Consider the following 25,653-nt stretch of genomic DNA (forward strand, 5'->3'; position numbering starts at 1 on the left):
GTCCTTCACTGCCTCCCTGAGTTTGCTCAGTTTCGCGCTCATTGCTTCAGTGATGCTCTCTAACCATCTCGTCCTCTGCCGTCCCCTTCTCCTTTTGCCTTCAATCTTTCCCAGCATCGGGGTCTTTTCCAAAGAGATCTCTCTTCACATTAGGTGACCAAAATATCTGAGCTTGAGCTTCATTATCAATCCTTCCAATGAGCAATCAGGGTTGATTTCCTTTAAGATTGACTGGTTTGACCTCCTAGCAGTCCAGGGGACTCTTAAGAGTCTTCTCCAGCACCACAGTTCAAAGGCATCAATTCTTCGGCGCTCAGCCTTCTTTATGGTCCAGCTCTCACAGCCATACATTACTACTGGAAAAACCATAGCTTTGACTATGCGGATCTTTGTCGGCAAGGTGACGTCTCTGCTTTTTAATATGCTATCTAGGCTTGCCATGGCTTTCCTCCCAAGGAGCAAGCGTCTTTTAATTTCATGGCTGCAGTCTCCGTCTGCGGTGATCTTGGAGCCCAAATAAATGAAGTCTGTTACTGCTTCCATTTCTACCCCTTCTATTTGCCAGGAATTGATGGGTCCAGATGCCATGATCTTAGTTTTTTTAATGTTGAGTTTCAAGCCAGCTTTCGCACTCTCCTCTTTCACCCTCATCAAGAGGCTCTTTAGTTCTTCTTCACTTTCTGCCATTAGGGTGGTATCGTCCGCATATCTGAGGTTGTTGATGATTCTCCCTGCAATCTTAATTCCGGCTTGTGATTCTTCCAGCCTGGCATTTCTCATGATGTACTCTGCATATAGGTTAAATAAGCAGGGTGACAGTATACAGCCTTGTCGTACACCTTTCCCTCTTTTGAACCAATCGGTTGTTCCGTGACCGGTTCTAACTGTTGCTTCTTGGCCCGCATACAGATTTCTCAGGAGACAGGTAAGGTGGTCTGGTATTCCCATCTCTTTAAGAATTTGCCACAGTTTGTTGTGATCCACACAATCAAAGGCTTTTGCATAGTCAATGAAGCAGAAGTAGATGTTTTTCTGGAACTCTCGTGCTTTCTCCATGATCCAGCGAATGTTGGCGATTTGATCTCTAGTTCCTCTGTCTCTTCGAAACCCAGCTTGTACATCTGGTAGTTCTCAGTTCATGTATTGCTGAAGCCTAGCTTGTAGGATTTTGAGCATAACCTTGCTAGCATGTGAAATGAGTGCAATTGTGCGATAGTTTGAGCATTCTTTGGCATTGCCCTTCTTTGGAATTGGAACATAAACTGACCTTTTCCAATCCCGTGACCACTGTTGCATTTTCCAACTTGCTGGCATATTGAGTGCAGCACTTTAACACCATCATCTTTTAGTATTTTAAATAACTCAGCTGGAATACTGTCATCTCCACTAGCTTTGTTGTTAGCAATGCTTCCTAAGGCCCACTTGACTTCACTCTCTAGGATGTCTGGCTCAAGGTCAGTGACCACACCAGCATGGACATCAGGGACATTAAGATCTTTCTTGTATAGTTCTTCTGTGTATTCTTTCCACCTCTTCTTAATCTCTTCTGCTTCTGTTAGGTCCCTGCCTTTTTTTTTACTTTAAAGACTAATACTTTTATAATCATGCATGGATCCTTGAGAGTTGCCTTCTCCAAGCTGGCCTCCTCCAAATGTGTTAAGACTTCTGTTCCCACAAGTTGAAGTCCAAACAGATCTGAAGGACAACAGTATGGGGAAAACTAGTCTCACATATTGCTGAAAGGCTAGAAACCACAACTACTTCTCCAGATAATCTGCCGGAAATCCTTGACTTTGGGTTCCTGTAGAAGCTGGACTTGACAGCTTCAGGATCTGCTTCCAGTTCTAGGACTCTAATCAGTACGTTCCCCTTTGCTTCATGGCAGGATGACATCTTTCCTGAAAAAGTTGCAAATCCTAAAGAAGAGGGAGAACAATGATTCCAATCCAGAGGTCAGTCGTGGCCAGGGGCGGTGGGATAACCAGGAAGCCCATTTCTCTGGCTTCCAGCCACCCACCTCCCATAACCCAGCCACTCAGAGAACTTCACAGCTGTTGCCGCTGCTGGTGAAGTCTTCTCCAGCTCCAGTGGAAATGAAGAAGAAGATTCAGCCTCAGCCACTGGTGCTCCCCGATCTGGTTCAGCGACAAACCACCAGGGCTGATCGGATTGAGGACAAGCAAGGTGCCAGAGACTTAATCACCTTGTCAAGGCTATATGAGAAAGAAAGGGCTCAGAAGGCCAGCATCCTCCAAGGGAAAAAGTGGACTCCAGACACCAACATACCTTCATATCCAGGTATTTGGGGTGAGAGGCACTTTGGTGGAGTGGTTAAGCCACCAGGCTAGAAACCAGGAGCCCATGAGTTCTTGTTTCACCTTAGGCACGAAGCCAACTGACCCTCTCTCTTGGCCTTAGGAAGAAGGGACTGGCAAGAAAACTTCTGAAAATGTTGCCTACAAAACCACATGGACTTGTCCATGTTGTCACCAGGAGTCAAGATTGACTTGAAGACACACACATAAACACAAACTGTATATATTGCACAATATATACAGTGTGTGTATGTGTGTGTGTGTCTTCAAGTCAATCTTGACTCCTGGTGACTACACAATCACTGTTTAGCATAGGGGTGCATTGTGTTTTCTAGCCAAGGGCTACCACTGTCTCTGTCAGAGGCTGCAAAATATGAATGAAGTCAAGACAAAAACTATATCTGGACCTGAATGCATGCAAACAGAACTACAATTATATTATATTTATTAAATACATTCCATATGAATACTCCCTCTGTAATTTCGTAATGTTCCCTTTCTGTCACATTAAAAATAATAGTTGACGTATATCTTTTCAAGGACTTTTGGACCTTCCCCTTCATTTAGCACCATGCTGTTCCTCACACAATGTTTTTTTATGCCCAACTCCTTTTTAAAATAATTGCACAAGTACCTAAATCAGCAGAGGAGGGATTCCACTTGGCTAGAATATTTGAGAGAGAAATTCGGGAGATTTAAATTTGAGAAGTGCTTTAGAATAAATTAAAATACTGATTGGAAAGCAAAGAGATTACATTTTTAAAATGTTCAGTTTAATGTTCCTTCACCAGCCACTGAGTCATCTGAAACCCCATTGGTGTGGCTGGAATATAACTGGGTCATGGTAGAAGAATTTAGCTCTGTGTATTTATTTATTTATTTATTTTATTTTATTTTATTTTATTTTATTTTATTTATTTGTTTAATTTTTCCCCCGTCCATCTCCCCCAAATATGCTTTGGACATGCTTTTGAGATTCTGTTACCCTACCGTAGGATCAGTGTTTCTCAACCTTGGCAACTTTAAGATGTGTGGATTTTAATTCCCAGAATTCCCCAGCCAGCCTTGCTGAGTAGGCTGAGCTTTCAGTGATCCTACAGTTTAAGCCACACATTTTCTCCCTCTGTTTTGAGAACGTTTATCCCATCGAATTGCCCGTCTGTCTGTCGGTCTCTTTTTCTCAGAACTCTCCGACGAACATTTCAAATCTTTCTGGGACAGCAAGAAGCCGCTGAGAGGGAGATCCCTCAGAGAAACCTTGGACGTGATGGATGAGAGAGAAATATTAGACACCATCCTGGACCAGCTTCGCCTTCCTAGCCAGGTAAGCCTAGTTGGGTTATGTCAGAGTAGACCCAGAGGAACATGGAACACTGCAAAGGCAAGAACTGCCTCAGCAGAAATATTTTATCCCAAGGGTAGGCAAACATGGGTCTCCACAATTTGCCAAACTAAGCTTCCTGCAGGCCCAGCCAACCAGCCAACAGTGAAGGATGCTGGGAGTTGTAGTTCTACCAACATCTGGAGACAGGTTGCCTACCTGCCTTTCAAACAGAGAAGCTGATGAGAGGAAATCCATGGTCTTCATCTGGAGAACTGTTCTGGTTTCTCCCCAAACTTCACAGAAGAACTGTCCTCAGATGTTCCAGGCCATCATCCAGGAGATCTGGACACTTTTTAAATCTCTTCACACAGTTTCCTCACCCTGCAAGATCCATCCCTAGCAGGGCTTCCATCTGAGCACAATGCTGGATTTTACCACCACTTCCACAAGATAATACAACATGCACAAAATTCTGCTTCTCCAATCCTCTCCCACCTCAGCAGCTTTCTACATCTTATGATGTCTTTTTTTAACCTGTTTGTTCCACAACTTCATAGTGGGGAACACTTCATATCACAGAGAGCTCTCTGCCCTCTGCAACCTTACAGTCTAAACTTCAATGTCAGGAAACAGAAGAAAGAGCAACTTGAACAAAAGTTGAAACTTAAATGGCAAAGGAAGAAATTGCTATCGTTCTTGATTTATAGAGTAATGTAGATTTAAAGTCTCCTTTGAGCCAAGCTTGTGTCCTAGTGACATCATGGCTATGTTTGTGCAGTTTTCTTGGCAATAATTCAGAAGTGGTTTGTCACTGCTGTCTTCCAAATGTTGCTTGGCTTCTCCATCAAACCCACTGTTGTTCCAACTTGGCCACTTAAAGATGTGTGGACTTCAAGTCCACACATCTTAAAGTGGCCAAGATTGGGAAACACTGTCTCAGAGGGTGGGAGGCCTCAGTAGGCCCTCCGTAGAGGGTTGGACTGGATGAGCAAAGTCATTCCTGGCAAGGCATTTCTGACATTTTGCAGCCATATTGATCCTTATTGGTAATAACCAGCCTTTGGAGTGGGACCTGGGAACCTACTGGCAACCAATGCCGAGACCTTAATCAGGGCTATTCTGCAAGACGGCAATTGTCCTACCACCCAGTGAGGAATTCCAGGAAGCAACTTTTCTGATAAACAGAAAGAATTGATTAGGAATCAGGGGTTATATCCCTCTTCCTAACTTACTCTTTTTTCCTTTTGAGTTATGTCTTTTTGGATTGGGAAAACCCAGCTAGGTGGCAGGACCTAGAGGACCATCACTGAACTCCAAGAGCTAAGCCACGTGGGCCAATATGCTACCCAAAACAGAATTTAGGCAGAGAAACCCAGTTGTTTGCCCCCACTCCTTATATTCCTTGCTAATGACTTTCAATCGTTTTCTCCCCAGTGAGGTTTTTTATTCCCCTTTAAATCCAGGAAACCAGAGGCTACCCATAGAACTTGGGGCAGAGGTTTCCAGAAGTTCATTTCTTCCAAGAAATTATGATCTCTCAGCTCCAGCTGATGCCATCCAGACGGCATATGGGGTCTGCTTTTCGTGTGCCTTGTGCCCATCCCAGCTAGAAAGGCCAGATAAATTGTGATATGTTTCCCAGTGTGAAAGGGAAAGCAATGCTCACCTTTGGGGGAGGGGGGAGAACTGTTCCTTACTCTGCTCCTTCACTTTATCACAACCATTTTACTATTGTTGTTCAAGCAGACTTCTACAGACCCCAAACAGCCCAGGAGAAAACCAAATGTGTTGCCGTCAGATGTTTCTCCCATAAATCAGAAATATATGGCGCACCGAAAGATATCCCAGCCCTTGGCTGTAGATAAGGTAAACATGCTGAAATTCACAGTTTCGGTTTTCTCCCGATCCACTGAGCCCCTTTGCCGAGTCCCCCTTTCCACTGGCACCAGGAATTGCATATGCAGTTACAGAGGAGGAGCTGCAGGCTCGGCACCGAATTCATAAAGTACATCAGGACCCCAGATGGAGGGTTGGCAGTGGTGCCCATGGGGAGGGGGGTTCATAGAAGTTTTTTTAAAAAGTCAAGACGGCAACCAGGATCATGCCATTGAAACCCACCCCTGCAATGCACATGAAAGGGTTGGGATTTTGATTGTGCGGGTACGGTTGCCATCTTGACTTTTTGGACCTGCCAGCCCCCTGGGAAGATGCCCCTGTGCTTGACTATACATAAGGTCCGTTTTGCCCTCCTCTTCCTTTTCCTGATCAGCCTGTGAACCTCACAGAACCTCTTTCCCATCCTCAGATTCTCCTTTACAAATACTATGGGATGAAACTACGGAATTCGAGGCGCAAAGACCTCGTGAACGAATACCTGCAGATGCTGCTGGGTTTGCCGTTTCAAGAAGAATCGGACAGAGAAGTGAGTGGCTGATAGGCTCCCATTATTATTTTTCATAGTTAGTCTTTCCGCTTGGGAATTCTTTTAATCCAGGTGGGCGGGGGGGGGGGTTGCATTGCATGTACTGTACAGGGGAATGCAAAAAAGCGGTGGGGCTTCAGTGGTGATGCCGGGCCCCCCATCTTGCAGACAGTGACCCTGCCCCAACACCCCTGGTTTGGATAGGCCTTTTTTCACGCCTTAAAGCAAAATCCTTCCTGTCAAACCACACTTTTTTATTGTCGTTTGCTGCGCCTGTGCTGTTTTCGTGTTCTTTTGATCCTAGGAACATCTGATCATGAGCAGACTTTCCCTTATTTGGGGGTTCGCCTCTTAAGAGCCTTCAGACAAGCCTGGGGAAATTTTTCTATTCTTTTCAGCCCCTTAAAATTAGTTCAGCTCTGGGTCACATGACCAGGAAGGATGGGGGGTAAAAAGGAGCAGGCCCCAATATTTTGAGTCGCTGCCCCATTGGATGCATTTGGGATTTTTTCAAGATTTTTCTTCCTCCGCGCCTCTGGCCTGATCCGGCACATTTCCTGATCCAACCTTCCTCATCCGCCTCTGCCGGCCCACTGAATTTGGTCCCCTTCTGTTTGCTCTGAGAGAATTGTGCAGATGGACGGATGGACCAAGTCCAGTCCCCCTTTTCTTTAATTCCTTTCCCACGTTCCTGTGGCTTGGAAAGAATAAAAAGAAGGGAACAACAGCAACATCACTGATCCTCTTGATTGAAAGGAGACGATACTTTTACCACTGGCTAATATTTATTCCTGGAGAGACAGGAATAACAGATTAGGCAGAGGATGAAAGATTGGAGCTGGGTGTCCACGGGGTATGGTCAAAAAGGTCAAGGTGGCAGCCTTGCACCGTCATGGCCACGGCCTTGACCTTGACCTGTTTGGGGCGAATGACTCCAGAAAGTGGGTCATCCTCAATGGAAAATAAAATGTGGCTTTTCGCTAGCATTCATAACCAAAGAAGTGTAAAGAAATACTATTACCGGAAAGGTGAATAAATGTCCTAATTCACAAACATCGTTTTGCCTAGGGGATCTCTGAAGCAATTGGAGTGGTTGCATTTTGCCACCTCTCGGAGATCCTGATGGCCCTGAGAGATTTTGGTCACGTTATGCAAGCAAGGAAATCTTCGCTGCTTGAACCCATGCCTGAGGTAAGGCCAGAGAATTGCGGAATGGCATTTCAAGGTCTGAAACTTAGTGCAGAAGAAGGCTGGGGGATTCTGGGAAAGAAAGTCCAACACGTTTAGAAGGACTCATGCTCCAGGCTGTCTGATCTCCTCAGACTGGCCATAGATCTCAGAGACCAGAGTCCAGAGCTGAGGTTATAGGTGGAGCTGGTAATTCCCCACCTTCCTGGGATAACTCCTGGAGAACTATTTTATAATGCTAGAGAAGATTATGAGTTGCCCCAACAGACATCTCAACTAGATGTTATTCTACTAGCCTCTCTTATTTATTTCAGCTGTGGAGCCAAAGCCATCCTTCTTTTTACTCATGTTAACTCAGACCCAGCCTTCTCTTCTCTTTACTCCAGCTGTTGATCCAGACCCTTCCTTCTTTAGGTTGCTGTATAGCTCCGTCTTGGGGTTACTTACTGGCAAATAACATTTCGCAGATGTGAAAAGATTCCTTGATACATTGCTGAAGGAGCTTTGTGTACAGTCCTGGCCCATGAGCCTTTAAAAAGTTATCCCAGATAGAAAAAAGAAAACATCCAATGTGTTTAGGAGGCTGGAGACTTGATAGACATATATAAATTCATGCTTGGCCTATATAATAGAAAGAGAGAGAGAGAGAATTCTTCTTCCTCTCTCACCTTGTTAGGTCTTGAAGTTATTCCTTGAAATTCAGTGTGGGGAGATTCAGGACCAGCAGAAGGCAATACCTCTGCACACAGCATCCCTTAAACTACAGGGTCTGCTGCAGGTTGTTGTGGGAATGGCAACCAATTTGTATGGTCTGAAAAGGGGATTGGACCGATGGATGGAGAATTGGGTTGCCAATAGCAATGCCTCGTGGTGGTTGATGGATGTAAGCAGAAGGCCTTCAGTGGGAACGGGGAGGAGCCTCACCTTCCAGGCTAGGCACATGAGCTTCCCAAAGGCATCCGGTTGGCCACTTGGGACCCAGCACGCTGATCTAATAGGGCCCAGGGCTTGATCCAGCCTCAGTGCTCTTACACTGCTCTTATATACTCCTTAGGCACAGCTTTTTATCCCATTTATTCCAGGAATCGCGGAATCTCTCCGAGAGACATATTCGCACAACCTTGATATTGTGCTATGGGCAAGCAGCCATGGGCGCCCAGCCAGAAGATATGCTGCTTTTAATTGAGTACATTGTGTCTGAGATCCTCTTCCACTTTGGTACTCCAAACAAGGTAGGCTGGTCCCCACCCTATGGTTCACTTACTGCTTAGCTCACCTTTTCTCAGAAAGGTGGAGGTCATGTCATAGGCCTTCCCACTGAATTAAAATGAAAGACTGTGATTATTCTCCAGTATTGCCTTTCATCATCTCCACTTTCTATTACAAGAACAATGACAATATGATCGCAGTTCTTAGGGGTTGCTGTGGGAATCATGGTTTTTGGAGCAGTGTGCAACCTCAGGTCTTAAGTTGTACCTCTAATTCAGATTCATGCCCCATTCCTTTTCCTTCTGGTACGACTTGGTCCGTTCTCTGTACCATCTCAGTTTCTCCTCATTCTCCCCGCTTTCCAGGATGAAGCCATGAAGAAAGCTTTCATGAGGGCTGTGGTCATGATCAGCAAAGCTCTTCTACGTAGCAAGAGACCGGATGTCAACATTCCCCACAAAACCGAACTGGTCATAGCCATTATTGTAAGTGGGGCAGATGCTCCTGGAAGAAGCATCAGATGCTTCCTAGCCATTTGCTGTGCTGTGATATACCCAAGGATCTGTCAGACACAGAGCTGGGTTAGAGTTGGGGTTAGAAACTAACAATGTTTTATTGATAAATAAAAGGGTTAGGGTTAGGGTTAGGGTTAGGGTTAGGGTTAGGGTTAGGGTTAGGGTTAGGGTTAGGGTTAGGGTTAGGGTTAGGGTTAGGGTTAGGGTTAGGGTTAGGGTTAGGGTTAGGGTTAGGGTTAGGGTTAGGGTTAGGGTTAGGGTCGGGGTTAGGGTCAGGGTCAGGGTCAGGGTCAGGGTCAGGGTTAGGGTTAGGGTTAGGGTTAGGGTTAGGGTTAGGGTTAGGAAGCAGATTTTTTTTTTTTGGAAGCAATTTTTTTTTTATTGACTTAAGATCCTTCTACAAAGTCAACCAGACTATTGCTAATAGCCAATAGCCAGAACCAAACCTGCATAGACCACTAACCCACCCACTCCCTCTCCTCATGCATCACTGATGAAACAGTCTCCAGCTTCCAGGTTAGGGTTAGGTGATGCAGGCAAGGTCACAACTAAATTAGCAAAGCAAAGTTAGATCCAAGCTCATGGATGAATGAATGGGTCAGATTCCTGGAGAAATATATTCAGAATGAAGGGGAGGCCAAGTTCTCTTTGCAACTAGTAGTTGGTTGAGTCTGAAAGTGGACAGGAGAGATGGATTTATAAAATCCTGACAACCTGGTCACACAGGCTAAGAAGCCAGAGAGGAAAATCACAGGTTAGCCATCTACAGCATGCTAAACCATGGTCTGATGTAACTATAGTTTACCAAACAAGACACAGGCATCACTTTATGGCAGCATAATTAGCCCCAGGTTCAACTCTGCAAACCACAGTGGCTTTAAATTAAATGGGGTAAGGCTGGAATGAGAATTGGGATGAAAATGAGAAGAGCCATAATGAATTGTGTATATTGTGGCCAATATAGAATCTATAGAACACCAAGAGCGAATGGCCTATGTTAGCCTGCCCTAATCAACCCAACGCTTCCTGCAAGCTATCTCGGGTGGGTCATGGTGGTACAAAAAGTCAAGATGGCAGCCATAATTTTGCAATGCATGTAAAAATGGGGCAGATCTTCGGTTGTGCAGTTGCAGGACCCATCTTGACTTCTTTTACACCTTCCTGCAGATACCCCTGAAGCTATCTGAAGGACAATGCTGTTTTTGCAGGTGGTCTGCTTGTGAAATGCCTCCCTCTTGTGTTTGGGAATTGTGTGGGGCAAAGGATGGGCAGATGCTTTCAGGTTAATACATTTTGTGCACGAGCCATCATAGTTTATAAAACATGGTTTCAACCGTGTACTTTGTGCACCTAACGGCTGTCCTTCTTGAAATGTTTTGGCACTCTCTTGGTTGCCTGATCCTGCCAAGGTCAACCTGGCTAAGCAAACCATAATTTGGGGCAACATGCAAACCAGGTCAATGTCTTCTGCAGTGGCACCAGTTGTCAGCAATAGTCGTAAGGGCTTCTTCTGGAGAGATCAGAACAAAACAGATTGAGATCAGATTTGTCTGTTGCATTAACAAGACACTCATCCAACTCAAAAGTGTGAGGCCCCCAATCCCGGTCTGAAGGAAAGGGCAGAAAAATTGAATTTCGCTTCCAATGTAAATTGGGCTTGCATGTTAGACTTGGCAGTTGGTAGGATTCTTTCTTAAGAGCTTCCTTAGTCTTGTAATAAATGTACTTCTCAGAGAGATATATCCTTGAATCGCTGCCTGCACAACTTCCAGTCCTTACATCAGCCAGAAGAAGGCTGAAGTGACCACTGGAAAAGTGCATAGGGAAGGGAATAGATCTGGGTGCCAGCTGGATAGTGGCCATATCTCTGGAGCTTTCCTGAATGTGTTTCCTCCTCCCCTCAGGAAGTGATTGAAGGGGAGCCAATGGGATCATTCTCCGTCATGATCCTCCATCAAGCGATCATCACGATTACCTGCATGAGGTATGTACCTGCACCGTCCTCATCTTCTCACCAGCTCCATAAGTACTGTTGGGTGTGTCATGGATTTGGACCCAGTTCTGGGATTTTCATGCCAAGTCCCTGCACTTTGGAGTGTGCACTGAGTTGGCAGGTCAGTCCCCGGATTAGGAATAACATAGGAAGATTCTACATGCTGGCAATCTGGAAATCTGGGTATCTCAGGACTGGGAAGCTGGGTGAGCATGGTTATTTAGGTGCAGTTGCTGGAGAACCAGATGTTTCTACAGCTGTTTACACCAGTCCTGAGCCTTGGGTGCTCTGCTGCCATCTATAAAATGCATCATTTTGAATGCTGCCACTGTGACAAAGAATAGGAGCGAAGCCTGGGTCGTGCCAAGCATCAGAGCTCCCAGTCCTGTAAGGCAAGGGGTAGCTGGACTTGGTTTTCAAGCCACACACTAGGGTCATTCTTCCAAAGGAGTAGATGAAACCAGAACCAAAACTTAAAGGGATTTCATTTTATGCACATTTAATTTAAAATGATCATGGTTAATATGATTATTCTGCATGGCTATATTCAATAATAGCATCTTCTGTTGCATTAAATTTTACAATTTGATCATACTTTTGGAGGATGTGGGGAGCAAGGTTTATGGAGTCACCAACTGCCACTCTCAGAATCTTCCAATTCTCTCCATCCTTTGAGAAAATGATACCCTGAATGTTTAAGGGCCCAACGAAATTGTGCAAAGCCAGTTAGCTTCTGGGTAGCTCACTTTTCTTAGTCTTCTACTTCCTGTGGTCTACTATAATCCTTGCACAACTCCTGGATCAGCTGTTCCATGTTAGTCTCATCTTCTCACCCTCCTCCTCTTTTCTTGTCTTGTAATCAGCAGTTTGAAGCCCATGCTGGACCCAGACTTGAGGTCTGAGCTGGTGAGCAAAAGCATCCAGAAGGTGTTTTCTCTGCCGGCTCTGAAGATGACAAAACTGAAAACAGGTAGTCCAGCCCAACCAGCCCAAACTCAGGTGAGGAGTCCAGATGGAGCAAAGCAACATGAAATCCACCCAGGCCTTTGTTGGGAGGATGAGGTTAAACATCATCCAAAATCCACCCAAAAGCTCTGGATCCATCCACTGAGGCAATCATGGCATGTTAGCATATGTCTTTTTCTTTGGCCTTGAAAGTATGCTTCACATTCTCATCATGGGCTTTCTCAGTAGGACTACATCTTTTTAAACACCTAAACATCTCCATGCTCTTCCTCCTCCTCTCCATCTTTTCTCCCTCCACTCCCTCCACTTACTTCTTTTTTTTATGTTCTGTTGAGGGGTCTTATCAAGCAAACTTCCCACCTCTCCCTTTAGCCCCCAAAGGAAAGTAGGGCCATGGTGGTGCAGAAGAACCCTGATTTGCGTGCACTGGCTATGATTCCTAGGTAGCCCCAGCAAACCCTTAAGGAAAGTTTGATGCCTGCTGTCTTCAGGGCCATATCTATGTGGGCTTCTTAGCAATACTGTGGAAGTGCAAAATTGCACCGTGCAAGTCCAAAAGAGGAGCAAAGCCTAGGTTGTGTATTGGTTCCTGTTCAAATCCTGATAAAAAGCACAACAGAAGATTGTATGTACCATGTAGAAGAACACAGCTCCTGCTGTTGTTGATACTGATGGATTTTCCTCCCGAAGCAACAAAAGGAACCATTTTAGTCAGAATTATGGTAGAGGGGAAAACAGTTACTACCTCTATCTAGCTCTGTGAAGCAGTCCTTGGCTTCTGCTGCTTTTGGTACCAAGGTAGGACATCAGAAGACACCTCCCAGTAGGTTCCTGCCATTCCACTGGGGCATTGTGTCTTTTGAAAATGGTTGGAGAAATTCAGAAAAATCTGCCCAGAAGTCAGATAAAGAATTTAGAAAGGGACTTTTTGTCAAGCAGTGTACATGGCTAGTTTTGAAAAAGCTAAGAAAGATCAGGCATGGTTGGGTCTTAGATGGGCAACTATCTGAATATCCCAGGACTGTAAGAAAGACGTTCACCCTTTTAGTAATGCCCCCAATTCTTTTCTGAATGATAACATTAAGGGAGTCCTTTCCTCCTCATCTTTCTGCAGAGAAAGCATGCCCTACAACTCCCTTAGAAAGCTCTTCTGCCCTGCTAGATGGGCCACTCCGTTTTCTGCCTCCTTTGTCCCCCGTTCCCTCCAGCCACCTCCTCCTCCTGATTTTTTTCTCCTTGTTCTCTTCTTTTAGGATTTTTATCAACAGACAGTTACCGCCTGCAACAGCATGCTCGCCACCTTGCTGTCAGAGGCCCCCAATTTGGAGTCGCTGCAGGATATCTTGATGGTAAGTGTTACTTTGTATTATTATTGATGGTCTTCCAGTCAGCCAGATGTTTAGGCTGGATTTGGCATTTTTGTCCACCTATCGAGTCCTTCCCAAGGACCTGGGATAGGCAGATGTTGTTGTTTGATGGTGGAAAAGCTAAGAGCTGTTGTCGTTGTTAGTTGCACAGCCAGCCAGATGTTTAGGCTGGATTTGGCATTTTTATTCCAAGACCAAACCAACAAACATTAAAGCATGTACCACAGTTAAACATTCATGCATATAGACTACACGGAAGCCAAAAACAATCATTTAAAAATTGCTCACTTAAAAGGAAAACAATGATTTCCTCATCATGAGGGAAATTAAGTTTTCTAATAACTGGGTTATGAGTTCTGACTGCCACTGTGTATAAAGTGGGCACTTTCATAGAACATGGCATATGGCTGCAGTCTCAATACTTGAACAATCACAAATACCATTTTCATATGGGAGGTTGAAATATCTTCTGGTTTTCACCCCGATGGGTAGTGCACTGATTTGGGGAAGGGAAAAAGGTCTCTTATGTGGAGCATGTATGACCAGCCAGGAGAGGTTCAGGAGGACAGGACAATTTTACCATAATACAGAGAGGAAATTTGGGCCCGTCCAACTGAATATTGAAGTCCTAGTCCTCTGTTTGAATTCTGCTAAAGTTTTGTTGAGGCCTAAAGTAAGTAAAGCTGGTATTGATAGACCACAACATATTGGATCTTGATCAATTTGTGTAATGGTATGTGGGTATGACCCTGGGAGACAGGAGAAAGAACTGCAGACTAGGCAATGGTCAGATAAGAGGCAGCTGAGCCCACAAAAGGAATGGGGTATGTGAGAAACATCTCAGAAAGGACCCTCCCTAGTTTCTTGGGCTGTAAAGGTGAGGGGGATGTACTTTCAGACTTGCAAGAGTCTGTTAATGTAACCTTACAATAAAGATAGAGCTAGCACTTCTGGGTGTGCTTCTTGTCTGGACTGCCTCTCAAGACTGACATCAGTCTTGCAAGTCTGAAAGTACATCTCTCCCCCTTGCCTTTACAGTCCAAGAAACGAGGGAGGGTCCCTTCTGAGATATTTTCCACACCCCATTCATGCTGCAGGCTCAGCTGCCGCTTGTCTGACTGCTGTCTAGTCTGTGGTTCTTCCTCCTGTCTCCCAAGGTCATTCCCACATACCATTACATTTGCCTTCACAGGGTGGATACAAATCTATTCTTCGAGGTAAGATGAACCAAGGAGCTCCCCTAAAGGATTTGCTTTGCCCAAGACCTCAAACAACATAATCCTGCATGGGCCCCAAAGGAGACACAGCCCAATTCTAATTCCATTACACCATTAGAGTGACAGATGTGTGCTATGGTTTTTAGAAATTTAGCTTGTATGGAGACAAAGACTGAGACCTTCTCACAGACACACACCTGAGTACCATAAAGCAATACATCTAAAAATTTCGCCTTGAATAGCTTAATGGCAGCTGGGACAAAATTATTCCCATGTTGGTTTGCAAATTTTGTAATTGCTAGAGACGCTCTTTCCGTCTTCACAGTGAATTCCTTGCTCGGTTGCTTCAGCAGGTAGAAGAATGGAAGGAGATCCCTAAATATTTGAAAAGTTTCACCCGATCAATAGTTCTTCCATTTATCAACCATCTAACCAAGGGGTTGAAGTGTTTTCTTGAAAATACCAGCTTTTGTTTCTGAGATGTTCTCAGTAGGCCAAGAACACTCAATGATACCTACACCGTTCAACGTTTGATATAGAAAGAATGGCTGTATCATATGCTTATTAAAAAATAGATATGAGGTAATTGGCAAATAGATGGAGGATGGAGGTCTGGACTGGCAAAAATGTCAACAGCATCATTAATATCGAGGTTGAACAGCAAGGAAGCTAGCATGCATCCTTGCTTGATCCCTTTACAGGTAGAAATTGGCTCTGTTAGGTCCCCATTGCTGTTCCCTTTGACCAGTATGATTGTGCCTTGGTCCAATGGTATAATCAGTTTGAGAAGGCAGCAATCAATTGTCGGGGCTGCTAATTTTCTCCAGCATTTCTCTTGATGTATAGAATCAAATGCTGCCTTTAAATCTGTGAAGGCAACACAGAGGTCTCCATTGGGGAGATTATAGTATTTCTCTGCTCAGTGATATCGAATTATACACTGCTTCCTTGTAGAGCAGCCAGACATGAAATCAGCCTGCTCTGGCACTCAGGTATTCTCATAATACAGTCAATCCAAAGGTTTGTGACATTAATACCTGGCATATAGTTATACTAATTGCTTAAGTATAATTGGGCAAGAATTATCAAGATTACACCTATTTCCTTTACACACACACACACACACACACACACACACACACACATATATATATATATATATATATATATATATATATATGAAGAATAATAACATTAAACTATTCTTTGGGTTTACATGTAAAATTATTTATGGTGGTGAAAAGAGGCTAGCATCAATACCCACCAGCTTGGATTTAGCTTTAAAAATTCAGGTGGAATTAAATCTTTGCCAGAAGCTTTATTCCTTTTTTTATTGGACAATTAACTTTTGAATCTCAGAAGGAGATACTGATGGCTCCTGTGGAAGGGAGTCTTCTAAGAGCTGGATATGGGGAGCACGCTCTTGAGAAGATGTAACTGGACCTCAGAAGAGCTTGGCCCAAGTTGCAATTATAATATTAATGAATTAAGTTATTATTGTCATAAAGGTTTATGTAACTGTAGATTTACAGAAACAAGGTGCCAAAATAGATGACGATCTTTGCTTATCACAGCCTGATGGATCCTGGCCCAGGTGCAAACCTGCAGTTTTTCTCCCTTAATAGCCTCTTATGTCTTTTTTCTGTGAGTGAAAAGTTTCACAGGATTTGAAACCATTAGCTGCTCGGGCCATCTTATAGGTTGGTACTGCCTTGATTTTGGCTAAAACACATTCCTTATCTTAGCAAGGTTTCAGTCTCTCAGTGGGTTGGTATGAGAAGGAGACTGGGGTAGGTGGCGCATGCTTCTCAGCAAAGCTAACGAGACTTTGGAAAGTTGAAATTATTTCAAGACCATCATTCACCACAAGTAGTGATTCCTTCAGGTGGATAGTTTGTGGGGTGTTGAAAATCTGAGCTGTGGTCAGAGCCAGCTTACCTGTCCGTGTGGTTCTAAGCTACCTATCATTGCAGGGTCAATTTTAAGCCATTGTTGGCAGCTCTGCTCAATTCCTGCAGAGGTGAAAATGCTCAGTTATGGTAGGTGATTGTTCCTGAATGAAAAGCTACTCTGAAATCTTTGCAAAGATAGAGAGATAGAGAGATAGAGAGATAGAGAGACAGATATAGCCATTACATATTAACCTATAATCTAAAGTGGATACTCCGTGAGATCCCCAAAAGGTGAACTCGCCCTCAGAATCCCTGGGCATAAAACCATTCAGAATCTTCAAATCAAATTTTGTTGTTAACAAAAACAATCTACACACACGCGCACACGCACACACCTGTGTTAATGCCAAGGTTTGGGGACTAATGTGGAGTCTCCCCAACAGAGAAGAATATGTGGTGTTATAATGCTATAGAACAGCCCTTTGCTAGATCCCATCCTGGCATTAACGTCTCCAGCCAATATCATTACAGAGTCAGGAAACTGGGAGGTTAGATCAGTGAGCCAGGTCCCAAAACAATCCCAGTTGCTCTTAGTAGGCTCGATAAGTCTTTTCAGTGGAAAGTAAGCATTTATCAGAAGAAATTTAATGTTTTTTATGGAGGACAATGTAGAGAAAGACAGACAGGGCTTGTACATGCAGTGAATCTGATAATTAAATAGTAATTCTCCCTAAAGGGCAGACTCCCTTCAGACGCTGGCTGGCTGGCAGGGGAAAGGAAGTGAAACCAAGACTTGTGTGAAAATATTATTGTAAATTGATTTGGATACTCTGCAAAACCTGGCCTGGGACATTTGGCACGCTATCCTGCAATATTTCAGGATATAAGGCTTATTGCAGGAATAGACAACGACAATCCTTCAGAGGAACGAGCCTGCACAGTGCAAATAGGACCATTTGGGGAATCTGAATCCAGAAGGCCAGATGGGACCAGGCTAACAAGGTGCAAAGACCCTACGAATGAGAGCGATGTGCACATCTCTGTGGTATTTTAGGGTGTGCACCCTGGTTGCCGTAAGCAACGCCTGTGGAGCCAGAGTTGCAGAAAGTAGCGTGGAGGCATTCATGAACTGGGTCTTAGAGTCAGCATTTGGGGATTTCCAGAAAGGCTGGTCACTTGGAGGATTGGCCTCATTGGGTTGGTGAGAGGATGAAGAGATGTGTTGGCTTGAAGGCAAGCATACTGTGCCAGGATGGACATTTCGGCAAACATCTATCTGTTACCTTGATTGTCCCTTAAGTTGGAACTTACAGCACCTTTGATAGAAGACAGGTTCAACTCTATGGGCTCAGTGGCTGCATGGCCTTTAGAAAGCTGGTAAGATCTGGTTTCAAATCTTCCCATCTCTGAAGGACAGAAGAGTTTGAATCTCTTTGGTTAAGGCAAGGGAATGGGAAGAAGTTAATTCAGTCTGAAATGAAGCCAACGGTGGGTCTCCAAGGACACCTTCCCCAGCCAGGAGAACAAGTCCTTCTTTTCAAACTGCATCTGAACCCAGCCCAGCTTCAGGACATGTCAACAAAGGCTTTAATTAATACGTCTTTAAAGACTCGAGTAACAAAGATTTGAAATGTAGCCAGACAGTTTCTCATTTTGATTAACCTAGATGGAATTAAACGTAAGCAGAAGTCTATGATCACCTCTGGTGCCCGGAAGCCAATCCACAGCTATTAGACCTCCTTGAGAGACTGCAATATGCATCAACAGGCTGCCTCTGTCCTCTTTAAAGCACATTTTTTACCTTGGAATCCAAAGTCTTGCACAATTGCAGGAATCTGGTTATAATTCTAGTGTGCTAGACTTGTTGAATGTGCTTTGCTAGGGTTTCAAGAATGTTCAGTATTTATTTCATTCTTGTTTATCTCCATTTTTAACCTTCTATATTGTTTTTCTTTTTACACGTTTTTTGCCACCTTGAGTGCTTGCTTAAGACATCCATTTTTTTAAAAAGTTAGCATAAGATTTTTAGTTTCATGGGTATAAAAACATTGACTTCTTTAAGTTAGGGTAAAGATTTTGGTTTTGTGGTATGAAAATGTCCTGCCGTGATGCAAAATGGAGGCAGTTACATCTGGTGGATGCTTCTAGGAGCTGGCAGCTTTGTGTTCAGGGGCATCGGCAAGGTCAAAAAAGTCATGATGGCTGCCATGATTGACCTAATCCAGATCTTGCTCCTTCTTTACCTCCATCATGCATGTGACATGTGTGAAAAGGGGAGGAGGATTTTGATCACACAGTTGCTGCTGCCTTCTTGAATTTTTGGTTTCTAAAAATTCAAGATGGAAGAAGATGGGAAAAAAATGCCCTTGCACCCCTAAGTTACTCCAGTGCAGGGCTAAGCCTTGCCCACTAGTCCAGAAACATTCAACGTCTGGTCTAGTTTTGAGTTTGGAATAGCTCTAAACTGCCAGAAGTCTCAACATTGCCTGGTTCCCTGGATTTCCTCCACAATTCTGGCAAATGTTGTGGATCTACAAACCCCGAATCGTGAGTTCTTCCTTCACTGCTTCTCTTCTCCCCTTGCAGCATACAAATATCTGGATTGACTCTCCCAAGAATTACGAGAGAGAACGGGCAATTAAGAGCACCAGACACCTCCTGAAGTTTGTCTCTGAGCACTTAGATTTTGATGTAAGTGACACCGTGAGGGATGGCTTGCTCAGTTGGCCCCGAGGTGAATTTAGGGAATTCAGGGTGAATTAAATCTCCTTAGGAACTGTAAAGGAATGTAGAGATCACCTGGGTGTGGAGGAACGTAACGGAAGCTCACTCCATGGGGAAAATACTCAACATAACCCTGCTTTGATTGTATTTCACATAACACCAATTGCGGGCTTTCAGGATTCTGTTGTTATACCCCATATCAATAAAGTAGCCTTCCTTGTGGTGTCTGTTTCATGACCTGGCCTACCCGAAGGGCTGACGGGGGCCCAAATCCAAATAGCTGTGTCTACGACTCACTGAGCCCCCGAGCAGGCAACCACTTTTTGCCCTAGTCCTTTGCTCGAACCTAGCCAGCATGGTTTACCCAACAGCATGGTTAGCTAGTTTGGTGGGTCATGAGAAGTCAGGAACTAGTATTAATGGAGTGAGCCATGATTCATCAACCATAAATAAACAGTCATGCAAATACAGCACATGAGAATTCCTGGCTGGGATCTCCCAACCTTTTGTCTGGCAGAGGCCTCTGCTTTTCCTTCACTTTTAGCAAAATGTGCAAACCAAGAGCCCTTGGGCCAAGAGCCAGGAACATTTGCACGCCAGGAAAAGGAAATCTGTCATCTGAATCCCCACCCCCTGAAATCAGCTTCTGGGATAATATTGAAAGAGGAGAGCTTTGTTCTGTGGGTGGGGTCCTGTGCAACTGCCCCCACGGCTTCCTTCCCAGGGCATCTGTGGGGAGGTGGTCAAACAGAGAAAAGAGTGATGAACCCCCTTGATCAGAGACCTGCCCATTTTTTGCGTGCATCAAAAAAAAGTGCAAAGGCTTCAGTCATGCAGCGGTGGCTGTCTTCTTGAATTTTGACACACACAACCCCAGGCAAACTCCTGGCTTTCCTCCCCCAGAATTCCCCTGCCTCTCCCACATCCCAAGAAAGCTGCAGAGAAGGTCTCAGGGGCTGTGGCAGCCATGCGTTCAGCGCCCTGTGGAAAGGGGCGGGAGAGGAAAACCTGCCAGCTTGGCAGACTGAAAGCTTCCTGAGCCCCCTTCCTCATGTTTCTCCTCTTTCTTTCCTCCTTTCATTAGACCACAGCTGAATTTTCCCTATTGGGGCAGCTGGTGGCTTTGCTGGCCCTTCACATTGCCGACAGTGTCAAGGAGATCGGCCAGATGTCCGCAGAGGCGACCTACCACCTCCATTACATCATCATGAGCAAAATGGGTGAGCAACATAGTGGCGGACGTCTGCAAGGGGACCAGAGTTGCCCACTGCCCAGAACAGCGCCACTCAGCAGCTCGGCTTGGTGGCGCGGCCTCTGGCTTGACCAAGACCCTGGTCATTGGAAGAGCTTCCTGGAATTTGCACGTTAAAGGGCTCCAGCTCAGGGTCAGGGGTCACACTAGGACCAGGTTCCCACACTCAGCGGGTCAGTTAGACCAAGCTCCTGCAGTCACCCAACATGCAAACCTGGTTATTGTTCATCTTGGCATGTCATTGGTGGCTTAGCGCACTCGGCACAGGAAGTTGATGGCTGTGTGTATGGTGGGAAGTGAGAAAATGGGTTAACCAAGTGACTGGCTGTGTTCAGACAAGGTTGGTGAAAGAGCTAAAGAGTGCTTAGTGTGATCTGTTAAGCTTGGTTAGTTCATGCTTAACCCATCCATGAAGGACCTACAACAGGTTTGTACAACATGCAAATTTGGTCAGGGTTAAATCTGGTTCTTTTTTTTCTTTTTTTCATAATTCGTGTCTTATCCTTTTCGCTCTGTTTAAGGTCCAACCTATTATGTTAACCCAGAAATGGGGTTAATTTGGCAACTAAGTTAAGCAGCCAATATTACTTTTTTGTTCCTGATTAGTTAGTAATTTAACTAATGACTGCTCAGATGTGACTGATAATGCTCTGTTAAATGTGAATATATGCTAGACAATAGCTTCTCCTTTTAAATATGAATATATGCTAGTCAACAGCATTATTCTTCTTCTTCCAATTCTCCTCTTCTGACTGTATGGTTTTAGTATATCATGTTATTATTTTTTATTATTCCTTATTTCCTGATGCTATGCAAACACACTGAGAGTTTTTTTGCACCGAAGCCAAATTCCTTGTATGTCTCATACTTGGCCAATAAAGTATTCTATTCTATTCTATTCTATTCTATTCTATTCTATTCTATTCTATTCTATTCTATTCTATTCTATTCTATTCTATTCTAATATGATCAAAAAATTAGGCTGGTGGTCATGATGGTGCAAGCAAAACCCTCCCTGATTTTGTGTGCATCACACCGTCATGGCCACCATCTTGATTTTTCTTTTGTTTTTTACCATACCTTGTGGGCACCCCTGAATGTGAGTGCCCTGATGCCATGCAAAGTGTGTGTGTGTGTGAGAGAGAGAGAGAGACCATGCCAGGTTTAACATCACCAACCCTAACAAAGAGAAGGTCCCAACGGTGACCCAAGAGCTGTCACGGCTACATTCCTTTTCCTCCCTGTGAGACTTTTTGACTCTCCACAAAGTCAGGGTTGAATCCAGCAGGCCACTTATTCTTTGCAAATGTGGGTTTGGCAAAGCCATCAGAACCACACGCGCCACATCATCATCAGATGATGACAGGTAGCATGTTGGTTCAATCAATGGGAGCTGATCAAGCTGTGGCTTCATGCAAAGCCAGGGCAGACGTGGCCAGCTTACAAATAAGTGTGTTTGTTTAATCATTTATTTTACAGTGTTTATACCCCACCCCAATCAGAAGACTCTGCAGGTTACAGCCCAGAACAATATAAAAAGCAACAATAATAATAACAGATCAGTCCCCACCAAGATGGACAGCAACAACCCTTCATTAGGGTTGAAGCCATCATCATGATCTTCCAGACGCCAACAAGGAGGGAACTTTGCACACTTCTGGGATTAAAAAGTCCCAAAGGGTTGGGGGGGTGTCCATGTCCCCCTAAGAGAGTTGTACTCTTTTTGGGTGAAGATGCAGAGCCTGCTCCAATTGCCAAAGGTATCACAGCATCGCCCCATTTGTACATGCGTGTGAAATCACCCTGCAAGTGTGAAAAGGGTGGATGCTGCTAGCGTTATTTCGCCCCAGGTACCTCCCCCCCCCAGGACACTTTGGTGACAAGCAACTCCAACAGCATCCTTTTTCCTCCCCCAAAAGCTAAAGAGATGGAGAAGAAGCGCAAGAATAAGAAAGGGAATGTTGTGAAATGGCTGAGAGAAGATTTCTTCATCTCAGGTCCATCCATCTTTTACAACAACATCTCCAAAGTGGCTAAGGTACGCTTTCATTCAGCATTCTCTCTTCCTTCTTGTTGGCCTGTCCTTCTGCCTTCCTTGTGCCCCGGGGATGGTCAAAAAAGTCAAGATGGTGGTTGTGGCTGCATGATACCACCGCTGCCCCTTTTTGACCTCCATCCGACAGAAGGTCTAAAAGTCAGTATAAGAATTCCAGCAGATCACACGATGGTGCTGTTCCTCTGCAATTTGCAAGTTAGGGGAGCATCTCCACTTCCAAATTAAAGTGAATTAAAAAAAAAAACCTCCCCTTCCAAAAAGTGAATTAAAAGACAAATGAGTCTTACACAGAAGGGTCCACTTGTGCAGAGACAGAAGAGGAAGAGACCATGTGACTTTTCTAGCACACCCAGCAAAATAAATCAAAGTTCTAACGCAGTTTCCTGGCTAAAAATATTTACCTATTTCCACAAAACAAGGCTCTGGAAACAGGTGTTCCCCTGCTTTCCTTTTAGCCAGATTTCCTTTCCTTTCCTAGAAATTCCAACCAGCTAAATTCTGAAGGAGTGGGTCGGTGTCAAATCCCACTGGTTCTTGCCTCAGTCCTCAACTCCTAGCTCTCTCTGTTCCCTTCGAGATCTGCCTTTGCCCCCCAAACAAATAACCTCTCTGAGAGAAGGAGTTGTGGATTTTATTACATACGTCATCCCCGTCCACCCAATTGTTTCATTCATGGTGCAGAGTAGAGGATGGATCACCTGGTGTCCTACTTTCCATCTCTCTTCTGCGACTGTTATGTACTTAAAAGGGGTAAGGCTGGGATAACCAAGGGCCCCTCCCTTTGGGGCTGTCCATGCTACCTGCCCCCAGCAGTGTTGCTCAACACTGAGCATTCTGGGAGTTGCAGTCCACACCTCTGAAAGCTGCCAAGGTTGAGAAACACGGCTTTACCGGATACATACCTGCATCAAAAGATCTCGCTGCCAGTCCCAAAGGGCCAGGAGAAATCTTGTGGGGATCAATATGGCCTCCGCTACACACAGGAGTGTCGGGGGGGCAAAAAAGTCAAAACAGCAGCCATGAGCAAGCAATTGCAGCTGCCGTGTTGACTTTTTTAACACACCCCCTGATATCAGTGGACCTCCCTGATTACACAGAATAAGTCCTGCCTCTCTGCATGGAGAGATTTCCCCAAATCTGGGCCAAAGTCTCTGAAGGCCCTCTTGGCTTGTGGGGAGAATGAGTAAAAATCCTGATGCATCTCTACGTGGTGTCCTTTCCTTCTTTCCAATAGGCCTTTGGTGAGCATCTCTCCCCCCCGCAGATCACAGAGCTTGTCCTGAAAGCAATCAGGTCGCTCACACACGAAGACAAGAACATTTCTCAGGCCGCGGGACTGCTGCTCAGCTCCTTCCTGGAGGAATGTGGGATGGACATGGAGGAAGTAAGAAAACCCATTGCCTGGAGTGAGGGGGAAATAGGAGGTCTTGTAGAAAGGGAAGCAAGAACGTGCGTGGCCTTGCGCTTTGAGTTCCTATTAGTGACAGCACTTAGCTGACTTTGGCTGGCTTTAAGAAAGCTAGGACTTGGGTGGGAGACCACCAGGTAATCTCAGGGCAGTAGACTAAATTGGGTAGACATCCCAGAAGAACGTAAGAGCAAAAACAGCCACATTGTTTTCACGAAAGCTACATTTATCTACCCAAGTTGTCTTCAGGCGTCAAGTCTGGACCTGACTGGGGTTAATGGGGGTGGTAGTCCCATACATCAAAAGGCACCAGCTCAGAAAAAGCTGTAGCACAGAGGTGGGGAATTAGTTCTGCTCATTAGTTGTCCAACCTCTGTTTGAACCCTCCCACCATCGTTCTGGGTCACAGATTCCACTGTCAAATTGCTCTTACTTTTGATGCTTTCCGTGACATTCAGTGAGCGTCTGCCTTCCATTATGTTGCATCTTGCACTCTGAAATTAGAGAGAACAGGACTGGACACTTGTCTGTGTTATGTTCTTCTGTTTTCTTCCTCCTCCTCCTCCTCGTCTTTTGCTTCCTGCAGGAACCCCAGCAGAATTCTTTTTCACCTCTAATAGGAAGACCTAGATTAGTCTCTTGATGTCTAGACAGGAGGGGGACCGTGAGTGACACTGTACTTTGGCTCTTCTTTCCATCACCCCACTCTGTTGTGTCCTTAGATAACATTCTCCCCATTCCCTAATTCATGTATTTATTTATTAAATGTATCCCCGCCCATCTCCCACTAATGGAGGACTCTGGGCAGCTCACAACTCATTAAAACAATAGATAAATATGCAATCACATAAAACCTAAGTCAATTAAAGAATCTTGAAGAGTTGATGAAACTTTGTGATTCCCACTTGATACTTCCCTCCAGTTTAATGATACCTTAAGAGTGGGTGGCTCTTCCCTCGTCTCCCAGAGTGATAAACCCACCACAGTCCTTTGTTTTGTGGTCTCCTCCCAAGGAGCAGCTGTCTGGGGCACTTGTGGACGATTGTGGCTCTTCAATCCGCCACGGTCGTCAGCTCCGCTTTCACGAAGCCATCTTCACTCCACCATTTCTTCCCCGGAAGCCTGCAGACATAACCGTATTGTTTCCAAAGTTCTTACACTTCTTCATAAGTATCAGCGTCAGACTAATCAATTTTTAGTTCTCCTGATTTTCCTCCCTCCCCCGCCCCCCCCCCCAAAATTAGGTATAGCATCTCTTTTCCTCCATCAGTTCTCCATACGTTCTCAGAAATAATGCCTAAAGATTGATTTCATCCAAACCCATCAGCTAGATCTTTCAGTACCCTTGGGTGCAATTCAACTGACCCTCAAGATTTAAACCCATTCAGAGTAAAGCGAAATTGCCTGGCCCCACTTCCATCCCTCTCAGACTCCAATCCTGCCTCTTTTTCCCACTCTTAAGGAATTCCTGTTGGAACTCTCCCTTTTTTCTTGGAGAGGACTGAACCAAAAGAGGAGTAGTTCTGCGTTTTATCTGCTACATGTTAGTGTGTTGACGTGTTCCCAGAGCAGTTGCCACGTTAATGAGGTCCTCTCCCTTTCATCTGAAGCGTCTCGGCTCTTCTTGTGGCTCTTAACATCCTCAGCTCATTCTGAGCTTTAGGCCTTTCTCCAACCCCTCTACATGGGCTCATTAAAGATAGGAGGCCCCCAACTGCTAGCAGACACCCAATTCCATTTACTATAAGGAGTAAGCCAAGGTATCTGCTGGGTGTGGACCAAAAAGTCAGGATGGCATTCAGGGC

At 44.8% G+C, this 25,653-nt stretch overlaps 1 protein-coding gene across 1 annotated transcript in view; it reads left to right on the forward strand.

The window, feature by feature from the left end:
* The first annotated feature begins 1,886 nt into the window (after positions 1 to 1,886).
* LOC103067120 (maestro heat-like repeat family member 5) overlaps positions 1,887 to 25,653 on the forward strand; it is a 42,000-nt gene continuing 18,233 nt past the window's right edge. Inside the window, exons 1-13 of the mRNA XM_088153002.1 lie at positions 1,887 to 2,298; positions 3,500 to 3,639; positions 5,945 to 6,061; positions 7,130 to 7,252; positions 8,332 to 8,481; positions 8,824 to 8,943; positions 10,878 to 10,957; positions 11,830 to 11,965; positions 13,186 to 13,281; positions 18,995 to 19,099; positions 20,217 to 20,352; positions 22,304 to 22,422; positions 23,675 to 23,824. Coding sequence (XP_088009128.1) covers positions 1,887 to 2,298; positions 3,500 to 3,639; positions 5,945 to 6,061; positions 7,130 to 7,252; positions 8,332 to 8,481; positions 8,824 to 8,943; positions 10,878 to 10,957; positions 11,830 to 11,965; positions 13,186 to 13,281; positions 18,995 to 19,099; positions 20,217 to 20,352; positions 22,304 to 22,422; positions 23,675 to 23,824 — 1,884 coding nt within the window. The remainder of the gene's footprint in view (positions 2,299 to 3,499; positions 3,640 to 5,944; positions 6,062 to 7,129; positions 7,253 to 8,331; positions 8,482 to 8,823; positions 8,944 to 10,877; positions 10,958 to 11,829; positions 11,966 to 13,185; positions 13,282 to 18,994; positions 19,100 to 20,216; positions 20,353 to 22,303; positions 22,423 to 23,674; positions 23,825 to 25,653) is intronic.

The sequence above is a fragment of the Python bivittatus genome, unplaced genomic scaffold, assembly GCF_059951505.1.
Source record: "Python bivittatus isolate LINGU-HERP-01145 unplaced genomic scaffold, Pbiv_v1 ctg000570_np1212, whole genome shotgun sequence".
NCBI classification, from domain to species: domain Eukaryota; kingdom Metazoa; phylum Chordata; class Lepidosauria; order Squamata; family Pythonidae; genus Python; species Python bivittatus.